Source organism: Crinia signifera, chromosome 6, assembly GCF_055691185.1.
Source record: "Crinia signifera chromosome 6, ASM5569118v1, whole genome shotgun sequence".
Classification (NCBI taxonomy): domain Eukaryota; kingdom Metazoa; phylum Chordata; class Amphibia; order Anura; family Myobatrachidae; genus Crinia; species Crinia signifera.
This window is the reverse complement of record NC_139222.1, coordinates 222,729,618-222,741,904: the sequence shown is the minus strand read 5'-3', so window position 1 is coordinate 222,741,904 and position 12,287 is coordinate 222,729,618. Positions and strand designations below refer to the sequence as shown.

Sequence of the window (12,287 nt, the reverse complement as noted above, 5' to 3'; positions counted from 1 at the left end):
ACCCAAATAGTGGCCGGTGCACATCCCTACACAAAACAGAATAGGAGCATTTCAACTAATGAAGGCAGTGGTCCTGATGTGGAAGTAGTTATTACGCCATTTGCATTCACTGTATCATTTGTCAGCATTTACATGTGTGGTGGTCGGGTTGCGCATTAAATTGACTCAAGTGGTTGCTATGTAAATAGTATTGCCTATAGCAGTGTCTTATTACTTATATAGACTGTAAACCAGACAGAACAGTAGATACAGTGCTGTAAGTAAATTGGATGTACAGTATATTGCTCAAAAGAAACATGCATGGAAAAAATGTGTATATTTGGCCATATGCTGATAGCATATGCATACCTCCCAACCTTTGTTCCCCCTGGATTGAGACAGGCGCACGGTGAACAAAAAGGGGGTGTGGCCTCATGGGTTGACGCGTCCCAAGGCAGCGCCCCCGTTTTTTGCCACTCTGTGTCGCTGAATAGACGTTATTCTCTTCAGGCTGGGATGGACTCCCAACTGCGCAATCCACCCTCCCCCCTCATGGGACAATGGCGGCCCCAGATGGGATGCAGGAACGTCCCCAAAAACTGGGTCGTTCCCGCGGTAAGCGGGACAGTTGGGAGGTATGCATATGCACCTAGTGTGCTACAAGTATTTATCATCAGTGAGCACTTGTGTTTGCCCGATAAAAGTTGCAATAGATTTATCTCCTATCAAGTGTATATTTACCTACATCCAGGCTTACATACTGTAGGCTGCTTTTTCATGAACTCACCCGTTACTGATCTTTGGCTGCATTAAAGTTCCCTCTCACGTTATTGACAAATTTGGAATGCATTTGACCCCTGTATTGCTGTTCATGCGCACCTATGCTATAAGCATGCACAGTGCAAATATATGAAAACAATGGGGATTTGTGCGGAGATCTGTCCCTATGTAGTGAATAATTAACTGATTATATGAGTGCTTTGTAGCTAGTCCACAACAAATACAGGTATACTACAAACACACCAAATATATGAAAGACTAGTCAGCCCGCTCGATGCAAAAGCTTTGAAAGCTAGTCTGCTACCTTCTGTGTTTGTGCATGTGTGAGAAAGAGATGTAGTTTCACTCTCTGCCAGCAGATGGCAGTGTTTCGGAGGCTCATGGACACAAGACCTATATATAGATGATATGCTCCACAACTCTAAATTTGTCCAATAGTGTCCATGGCATTCACACTATCTGGACTCTTGAACATTTTCTGAAATACCTATTTATTAAATACCTATTTTCTGTATTACATAAAGTCCAAAAACATGCAAACTTTATAGCCCACACCAGATGTCAGATGTGCAAGCAGGTCTGATCTTTGGCTCTATCCGATGTGCACAGGCTCAGATTGGATCAGATGTCACACATCTGCAATTTGGCCACTCTTCACCTGATTTCTCAGCGAAAAGAGGCCAAATTGGACAAGTGTATGCTTGTGTATTGACTACATGAAAACAGTGTGATAGCTGCTCAATCAAATAAGTAATGCCCCTCAGGTGCTGCAAGGGAGGATTTAACCCCCAGCACACCAAAGGACATTAGTAATAAGAATTGAAAAACCAAACTATTCTAGTATTGACTACATGGTGAGAGAATTTTATAATCAGTCTTGACCTTCTGTTTATACTGCATGGAAGAACAACCTGGAACCAGTCAGAATATCACTCAACTAAGAGCACTATGTGACTGATGCAGTCTCCCGAGCTCATTGTCCCGTCTTATGTTGCAGATGATAATATTAAATTAGATGTCATGGAATTTGATGTGTTGTTCTCGAGGCATATGGAGGAGCTTTGAGAGGCCGCTCTCAACAATGGCCTTTGTTAACATCTGTCCGAAGTTGTACTGCATGGATGACATGCCACTTCCAGGGTTCCCATGCAACATCCATTGCTTCTATGTCTTTCATAATGATTTCAGTCTATCTGATGGTATCCTTCTGTGTAGTCCATAATTCCTCATTCGCTCCAAGGCTTCTGCACTCAATAAGTTCATCAAGAACACCCTTGATGTAAGGCAATGAAATGCAGGGCTGAGAATTCTCAGTACTAATCATCCATGTCTAATGACATCAATACGTAGTCTCTGCTCCTGCCCCTTAAAATACCCTTTTCATGAGATAGCAGAACTTCCCTGCTCTATAATTGCAGATGACATCTTTGATTGGAGGAGGTTCATGAGCAATAAGTTTCAGAAGTTCATCTATATGTTGGATATCAGGTACCAGAGATCCACATTAACTACATTGCAGTGGTCTGGATGAAATGGCCCTTTGTTCTGCCAAGCACTTACTGGAAATGCTCCCTCAAGGCAGCTTATATTTGTACCTTTTGTTACGCTAGATGAGGAATTCTAATAGAGAAGGACCCCATGGTCTCGCCAAGGTCTGCTTTCAAGAGATTGGTTAAGCCCAAACTGCATCCACATTTGGAGACAATGTACAGGTTGGACTCACCTAATCCAGGACATGGCACAAGACCAATCATCCTATCACCTTTAATCCACGTTTGGTGGGACGTTGCATTTAGTTGCTATAGGAAACTTTCCCTGCTTCATAAATTAAGCCATTCTTGAGTAGACTATTGGATCAGGCTTCTGAAAATCAGGTGGCACTCCTAAAAAGGTAGGCAAGTTTCCTGGAGCCAGCTTCAGCCTCCCGTTTCTGCCTAAGCTTTGTGCAACCCCCCTCAGCTATCCTTGAAAGTGGATCCAGGGAGGCCGATGACGTGACTCACACAGAATCGCATCACCATAGCCCTGCCATACAGTGCTGTAATCTGGGCATTGGATAGCTTGAGGTGGGGCCACAATGATATGATCGAGTATCCTTGACCCCAGTGCCAACCACCCATTATAAGGCGACTCCCCCTGTTGTACTGACCTGGCTGCCCCCTCCAGCTTGGCATACCAACCAACATGACCCTCTCCAAGAGGAACACAATGCTCTATTCCTGGATTCCCCTCTTAATTTATGATTGCCATCACCTCTGGTGAAACACCTTTCTTTTCAATCAACCTGTTTAACACAGGTGATGGCAAGAGGGAAGTCCAGGACCATTGTGTCCCTCCTGGAATGGGTCTTGTTGGGAGGTATGCGCATGAAAGATGCCAGAAAGTTGGTAAGTATGCATTGAGCTCCTAGTCTCATCCCACCTGTATTCTGGGTTTGTACGTGTTTATTGTGTTTATCTCACTTGCTTTGCTGGTGGAATCTTGCCAACCATTACAGTTTCAGGAAGTGTGTAAGGGTCCATCTTATGTCTGTTTGTGTTTGGCATTTCTCCCAACAGTCCCGTTTTTCACGTGACCTTCACGTTTTTTTTGGATGGTCCCGCATCCTGCCCGGGGCCGACAGTGTCCAGCAGGGGAGTAGCAGTTGGGAGTCCCCACAGCCTGAAGGGTATACACACTACGCATAGGATGAAAAACAGGGGTGTGACCCAATGGTGGCCTCATAGGCCACACCCTCTTTTAAATAGGACACACTCCCTTTTTAGTTCCGCCGCACGAGTGTCCCTCTCTTACTTATGCAGAAGTTGGGAGGTACGGTTTGGTTAAATTAATCTGAGTACTAAAAGACAGTTTCTGAAGCGCTGCAGCATATGGCCTTGTATTCTGCACACACAGTAATCTACAAATACATCAGTTGGGGAATAGTTTTTTTCTATATAACTTGCTGATTACAGCTAGAATACCATGCAGCAAATAGAAACTAAAGACGTATGTGATGAATCTGCTTCCCAGTAACCCTTGCAATGCAGGGTGGCACAATTCAGCCTCTTGGGTTTTACATGTTTCTGTGTTTTCTTGATTCTTTCCATCCAACACATCTGCAGAGCATTGATCACCTGGACCAGTGATTTTCAACCTTTTTTCCTTGCGGCACACTAAATAAGATTTTAAAATTGCCAAGGCACACTATGAGATCCCAACAGGGCAAAACACATTGGCCCCCACAGGAAAAAAAACAGACCTATTGGCCCCCATATGAAAAACAATCACACTGGTCCCCACAGGTAACAAAATAAAATACATTGGCCCTTTACATGAAAAGAAGAGACCAGTCAGTAACAGTTGAACTGGTGGAGGCTGTAAATTGGTTTGGGCATCTCCAGATCTGGGGGCACACTTGAGAACAGCTCAAGGCACACTAGTGTGCCACGGCACAGTGGTTGAAAAGCACTGACCTGGACACTTATTCCCTGCAGTAATAACACTTCCGATAGAAAATACAAAAGTTGGGAGACTGTTTGCGATTGGCTGGGGTAAAGGTGTTACTGATTTTTACTCAAAGAAATTAACCCTGAGTTACATCTACAGTACGTAATGATCCCTTATGGGTAAAAAATTATGTAAACTAGTTACCAGCCCGTCACAATGACTGAGCTGATGGTAGTCAAGGCTCTGTGGGGTAAATTTACCCCAATTTGCCCATGGCAACCATTCATCAGGGCTGGTCAATTGCGGCCCCCCAGATGTTGATGAACTACACATCCCAGGATGCTTTGCATTAGTTTGGCTATGTGGCCATGCTGAAGCTGATGCAAGGCATGCTGGGATGTGTAGTTCATCAACATCTGGAGGGCCGCAATTGCCCAGCCTTGATTCAGATCCTACTTCTTATATATTTAGCACTTTCTAGAAGGGTGTGGATCATATTGTCTACAGCAACTAGGTTGACAAGCATTAGGTCGACACCACTAGGTCGACATGCAGCAAGGTCGACTTGGGTCTAGGTCGACATTGGGTTAGGTCGACAGGTCATTAGGTCGACAGTCAGTAGGTCGACATGGGTTTTTTTACTGTTTTTTTGAGCCGACAGGCGGTATTTCATGCCCTACCATCCACTAGGGCAGGGGTTCCCAATCTTTTTTGATTCACGGCACCCTAGAGAATCAGAATTTTTTTCACGGCACCCCTAGGTCCCAAAAAAATTAATTAGCTTGGGTTTATATGCGATTCTTAGTGGCAGTTATGTGGTAAAGGGCAGTATTTGCTTCAGTTTGTACACATTCAATGGTTGGCAGCCACCAGCACTGGTTTTGCTCATAAATAATTAACCATTAATAATTTGAGTTGGTCCTAGACCACCAAGCCGCGGCACCCCTGCATGTGTCCCGAGGCACCCCAGGGAGCCACGGCACACAGTTTGGGAACCACTGCTCTAGGGTAAGGTGGGAGAATATAATAGTGTGCCAGAAGCATGGTGAGCGCAGCGGTGCACTTTAACCTGTGCCCATGTCGGCTGTGTTGACATTCGGTAAAAAAAAACAGTCAAAAACCCCATGTCGACCTAGTTGCTGTAGACAATATGACCGTATCCCTTCTAGAAGATAATAGCTAAATTCAGACGGGCAACATCCCATCTTCAATAGTACTCTCATCATAGTACATTTACTATTGTTTTTCTGAGGTGTGCAGGGGCGCCGACAGGTCGTCAAGGCCCAGGTAAAATGGAGAGGGCATGGCCACCGGATGGAGGCAGGGCCACACCCCCATGAAAAAAAAAATGATAGGGAGAGAGAGGACAGGCTTCCGCTGCCTCTCTAACTAGCACAGCACTGAGCAGCATGTGCTGAGCTGGGGAGAGAGGCTGCGCTGCGGCGGCAGCCTGTCATCTCTCACCCCACTGCCCAGTTACCTGCAACAGGAGGAGCAGGACCTGGGGCCCTCCAGCAGACCCAGGCCCAGGTAAAAAGTACTCCCCCCCCCCACTGCCACTGGGGTCTGTGTGCGATTGCATTTAAATGGCGCTCATATAGTGGCCACATACGCACCATAGAGGTAAGGAGCCATGTTAGGCTTTAATTATATAAGATGTGATATATGCCAGTAATTGGCATATTTGTATTCAGTCTATACTTATTTTCGATATTTACTATGGCAAAAATACAACAATTCGTATTCATGGCACATTATTATTTATGAATACGAATGCATACGCCATCGAAAGAATACCATTCAGTAGAATGGTGATTCCTAATTTACTAAACAGCCATATGCAATATACTTCCGGTAATTGCCACAAAAATACGCCTGGAAAATACAACCCATTTTCCAGATGTATTTGACTTTAGCCTGCATGGATCGGTCAGCCCGGGCAGGGACCCTGGGGAAGTGTGGAACCCCCAATAAAATAAAATACCCCCCCTACAGAGTTACCCTTGCACGTGCTGAAGCCCTGGGCTGTCCCCGTTACCCCGGGCTATTATGTATTGTTGTGGAACTATGAGTTCCAGCAAGCCTGCAATGCATGCGGGGACTTGGAGAACCACAAATTCCAGCATGCGGGGCAATAAAGGGCCTGCTGGGACTTGTAGTTCCACAAGAGTACAAATAGGTAAATAAAACACAGACACATACGAACAGTAAAACTTTATTACACACTACAATCATCCACTCATACATTACCTATGGGTTCACCAATGCCTGTCCTCTTCTCCATGTAGAATCCATTTGGGTTCATGTTGAAAGAAATCATACTCGCTGCCTTCTCCGGGTCCACAGGAATGCTGTTCACACAAGCTGAGCTTCTGTTTTCAACTGTGGCTCCGCCCACAGTCCGAGAGTTAGGCCGATGTTGCTGAGGGCTGGGATATAGGAACGATGTTGTCAGCAAGATTACAGCACAGGATGTGGATCATTTTTACGAAACCCCCCCTGATAGACCTATAGTAGGGACTGAGCTTTCTCGCATACTCTTTCTCTGATACATAGAGAATAGGTGGTTTCTGCAGCTGATTCTGGTTATTTATATTACATATTATTTTGATTTATAATAATGTATTACTATCATTAATAATAAGCGCCTGAGTATCAATTGTCGTCTTTCCTTGATACAGCCGTGTGATGTAATCAATTATTGCATTGCGATTTATGGATGGTGATAAATCTGACCCTTCCATCTTTATATTTTGAGCCATAGGATATGTCTATGGCATTGTGGTAGACATTTTGCAGGTGGCTATGATGAGCTGCTACATATGGCCTAGTTAGGGTTGCCATCTCTCCCGGATTTCCGGGATTCTCCCGGATTCGGTGGCAACCCTCCAGGAGACTTTTCCAGTCACCCGGATTCCGGGATTGTCAGTCTCAGTCACTTCAGCGCTACTGCTCCGGGCAAGCAGACTCGCGGTGGTGGGTCATCGGCGGATGCAAGGGCGGGTGGGGGCCAGGGAGGTTATCATGCTAAACTGTCTGGCATGCAAAAAGGACGCGGATGAGAGAGGCACGGCTACGTGTTCTGTCTAAGCTGCTGACCTTGACGTGTGTCCCAGTCTCTTCTTCTATATGGTATAATATGTAATAGGCATTAAGTTGTGTGGTATGTGTAATGGGCATTATGGCGTGTGGTATAATATGTAATGGGCATTTCGGTGTCTGGCATAATGTGTAGTAGCGTAGGCATCCCGTGGCGGATGGTGGTTTTGCCAGATTTGTAGTGAGGGAGCTGGTACTTTCACTCCATGTTTTTTTTTGTGTGTTTGATCGCAGTTCGTGATCATAGATCCGCCCTCTTACTGAATTAGGCTCCACCTACTCATTGGAGGCTGGGAGGAGTGGATCTCCAGGAATCGATGATGCTTGAGGTGGCAACCCTAGGCCTAGTGGTAGTTACACCAATGCTATTATAGATTCACAGGACATGCAGAAATTCCATTAATTGTCAGGAGATTTTTGTCATTTCCTGCTCTGTCAGATAAAATGGCTGCCTTCTCTGGGTACAAACGTATAAACCTAGTCATCTTCAGGCCAAACACAACAATACTACTTTTACCTCTGTTATGCTCTGTGTCAGTCAAAAAAAAAGCGCACACAACAATTAGGAATTTATTGTGGAATTATAATATTACCAGTTATTTATAGTGCAGCATTTTACATGCTTTGTGTGACATACATTATTTTTTTTCTCAGGACTTTGGGGAACAACTCTAACTGAAGACACTGCAGAAAACCGAGAGCTTTTTGTGAAAACCACTCTGAGGGAATTGCTTGTCTACATCATCTTCTTGGTGGACATCTGTCTCTGTAAGTCGGACAATACGTAAAGATATATTATTATTATTATTGTTTATTTATATCGTGCCACAAGGGTCCCACAGTGCCTGATGAGCAAGAAACAATAAAATAACGAATTACAATACAAGGCAAATTTGCACAAGTTGAGTATCCCTTGAGTATCGGGGCCACAAGCATTTTGGATAAGGGATTTTTGCGGATTTAAAAATAATAAAATTGTTTCATACTTACCTGGTCCTCCGACGGTCCCCCGACATCCATGGCGGCCTTTGGAATCCTCTTCAGCAGCATCTCCGGTCCCAGGGGTGCATTGTGGGAGTGCGGTCGGTGACGTCACCGGTGCGCCCGCACAATGCTTCCTTGGGACCGGAGATGCTGCTGAAGAGGATTCTGAAGGCTGCCGTGGACAACAGGGGACACCGTGGACGCCAGGGAACCATTGGGGAAACACCAGGGGCCCAGGTAAGTATGAAAAACATTTTTTTAAGAGAGGTTAATCTCTCGTCCTGTTTAACGCCTCCTGGTACTGATGTATTGATTACTCCTGGTACTGATGTATATATTGTCCCTATGTATCCCTGCTATATTACATAAATTGCACTTTGATTGGGCAGATACATGTTAATTATGCATCCTTCATGTGCTGGTGATAATCACGCTAAAATCAAACAATTAGAAACCCCTTCTAGAGTACATGTGTGTGACATGTTTGTTTACATTGCTGCCCTACTAGAAGGTGGCAGCCTGTTCGCTACAGGCATCGTTGCCTGCATCTAGATGGGCCGTTCAGGAGGTGGAGGTCAAATGATTGCATCATTATACAGTGCCGAGAAAGCAGGCATTATCTAGCTGGAGGCAATGCTAAGATGACATAGGCCCACCCACTAGTGGGAGACTGAGGTGGAGGTCCGAAGTGGCCAGGAGGGCCATCCAATTTTTGGGAGCTTCCCGGCCTTTCCAATAGTGTATGCAATTATGATGTTGTATCCCAGGGGTGGGGAACCTTTTTTGTGCCAAGGGCCATTTGTATGGGGAAAAAAATCCTTTGGGGGCCATATGTAAAAATTTATCTTCCAAATTGTCCTGCTGCGGCCGTCCCACGCTCCGGCGGCTGCTGCTGAATAGGACTGACAGTCTCCGGCTGCTGTTCATTAAGAGGAATCTCGCGAGAGGTTGGTAGTTCTCTGTACTTTACTCCCAGCAAAGCCGCCGGGCAGGTGGGAGGGCCACTCAGACCGACTTCGGGGGCCGCATATGGCCCCCGGGCCTGAGGTTCCCCACTTCTGTTGTATCTGGTAAAGAATGGAGACTGCAAGCTCCAGGGAAGGATGTGAATGATTACATATGTCCATGCTAAACTGCATTATATGATTGAGACTATATAAACAATCAGAGCTGGCTTTACCATTAGGCAGCTGCATAGTGGCTCCAGATTCTGAGGTGCCCCTAAGTCTCATTATCACAAAATGAAGGATTATTCTGAGAGAGATGCATCCTTGTTGAACTTAATGTAAATGGAAGGTGATACTACTTCCGGTCGGGGCCGGGGATGGTCGCACACACGCGAGCTCCCATCCACCGGAGCTTACATCCCCGGCCCCCAGAGCAGCGGGGAGACGCAGACGGGGGAGGACGGAGGGGAAGATGAAAGGTGACCTGGCGGCAGCTACCCGGCTTCCGACGGCACGGTCACGGTGTCCACCCTCCCGGCCGCACCGCCATGGCCCGGCACGACCGATACACAGCAGCGTGACCTCTACTGCGAGGTCAGCGCCAGGGAAGCTAGGGAAGCTTCCGATCGATCACAGACGGACCAAATACCACCGCCGCCGCCGAAGACACCCGCGGCACGGAGCTGGCCCCCGGGAAGACGCTGGTTCAGGGCTCAGGAGGGAGGACCTGGCGGCATGATCACGAAGACGGCTGCGGACCCCCCCCCCCCGGCGCCCGGCTGACCCACATATGAGAAGCGATCAGGCCGCAGGCCCCAGCTGCTGATCCCCAGCACCAGAGGCTGCAGAAGACATTTTTTATGCCTCTGGCGTCGCCCTCCAGGGAGGAGGTACGTCTGGTCCATTGGATCTCAAGCCAGGGAGGGCCCAACTCCAGCCCTAGGCCCCACTGACTCCATCAGGCCCCAGTGACTCTTTCTCCCCCCCTCCCCCACCCCCCTGCTGGCTCTCCACGCTGTTCCCCTACAGGAAGCTGGCGCCGCAAATGGCTGCCTAGGATCTGTGCACTCAGCATATGTAACCCCCTGTGTACCCTGTGTTTCCCCTGTGTGAAAACTGTACTGTCCCTGCTATAACTGCGGTATCTTTGCTCATACTGTTACCACCCAGCTGCTGCAGCGACCAGTGGCGCCGCTGATGGCTGCCTAGGCGCTGTGCAGCTTGGCGGGTATATGTTCAGTGTGATACTGTAATGTCCCTGCTTATATTGTCACCTACCTGGCTGCGCGGTGCCTAGGCGCTGTGCAGCTTGGCAGGTATATGTTCTCTGTGTGATACTGTACTGTCCCTGCTTATATTGTCACCTACCTGTCTGCCGCAGCGACCAGTGGCGCCGCTGATGGCTGCCTAGGCGCTGTGCAGCCTGGGGGTATATGTTCTCTGTGTGACACTGTACTGTCCCTGCTTATATTGTCACCTACCTGGCTGCTGCAGTGACCAGTGGCGCCGCTGATGGCTGCCTAGGCGCTGTGCAGCTTGGCGGGTATATGTTCTGTGTGATACTGTAATGTCCCTGCTCATATTGTCACCTACCTGGCTGTGCGGTGCCTAGGCGCTGTGCAGCTTGGCGGGTATATGTTCTCTGTGTGATACTGTACTGTCCCTGCTTATATTGTCACCTACCTGGCTGCTGCAGCGACCAGTGGCGCCGCTGATGGCTGCCTAGGCGCTGTGCAGCCTGGTGGGTATATGTTCTCTGTGTGACACTGTACTGTCCCTGCTTATATTGTCACCTACCTGGCTGCTGCAGCGACCAGTGGCGCCGCTGATGGCTGCCTAGGCGCTGTGCAGCTTGGCGGGTACATATTCTCTGTGTATACTGTACTGTCCCTGCTATACAGCTGTGCTACTCGATGAGCATGTGTTGCCAGCAAGAAATGTGTCTGTAACCTATGTAATGCCTCTCCCCCCCCTTTATCCCTGCTTGATGCTGCACTGTATATCCACAACAAATTCCGAGTGTGCGCAAGCACACCTGGCCAATAAAGTTGATTCTGATTCTGATTCTGATTCTGATAAACTTGACACCAAGATGCCACCTCCGTGTGTTGTGGTGGTGGTGGGGAGCAGTAAGCTGAAGATTTGCTGGGTATGGGTCATAGGGTCGACCGAATAAATGTCGAAACTCAATAGGTTGACCACTATTAGTCAACAGGCCAGAAGTCGACAGACAAAAGGTCAACACATAGATAGTTAAGTATGAAAAACACCTGTTCTGGATACAAATTTACAAAAAAAGTTGTCAACGTTTTCTATATTGACCATGTTGACCTAAGCCATGTCGACCGATGTGAGGTGTCAACTTATGGACTGTTGACCAATAGTGGTTGACATATAAAATGTCAACCTAATTAGTGTCGAACCATCAACCGCAAACTGATTTGCCTAATGGTGTGTACACACGGTGAGATTCCCTTGCTATTCGACTTAAGATTCGAGTGCTATACAATCTTTGCTAACTCTATACTAATTACAATTTATGCTATCTACATTCGATTTGCACTATATAGTCATTGCTGCCCTGACTATCTGGGTTTTGATTTGTGCTTTCACGGGAGTGCGCATTGGTATCGCGAGGTAAAAAAACCTGTGCTATCTGCATACGATTTTGACTATATAGTCAAAATCTAATGTCAAATCTCACCATGTGTACACAGCATAAATGTTGAAAACCTTGCACAATTTACAGTTCAATGTTTATTATTATTATTATTATTAACAGTTTCTTATATAGCGCACACATATTCTGCAGCGCTTTACAGAGTATATTTGAACACTCCCAGTAGAGTTTACAATCTATTCCATAACACATGTACACGCACACACAGACATTCTTGGGTTAATTTTGTTGGGAGCCAATTAGCCTATCAGTATATTTTTGGATTGTGGGAGGAAACCGGAGTACCCGGAGGAAACCCACGCAAGTACGGGGAGAATATACAAACTCTGTACCGTTAAGCCATGGTGGGTATCAAACGCATGACCTCAGCACGGTTAGGCAGTAATGCT

At 46.8% G+C, this 12,287-nt stretch overlaps 1 protein-coding gene across 3 annotated transcripts in view; it reads left to right on the top strand.

Moving 5' to 3' along the window:
• The window catches only part of PKD2L1 (polycystin 2 like 1, transient receptor potential cation channel), a 71,456-nt gene that overhangs the window by 28,545 nt on the left and 30,624 nt on the right, over positions 1 to 12,287 (top strand). For all 3 annotated transcript variants that reach the window (XM_083148971.1, XM_083148972.1, XM_083148970.1), the window contains one exon: positions 7,942 to 8,055. Coding sequence is in view for 1 of the 3 variants with exons in the window: in XM_083148970.1 (XP_083005096.1) it covers positions 7,942 to 8,055 (114 nt within the window). In the remaining 2 variants the exon portion in view is untranslated. The remainder of the gene's footprint in view (positions 1 to 7,941; positions 8,056 to 12,287) is intronic.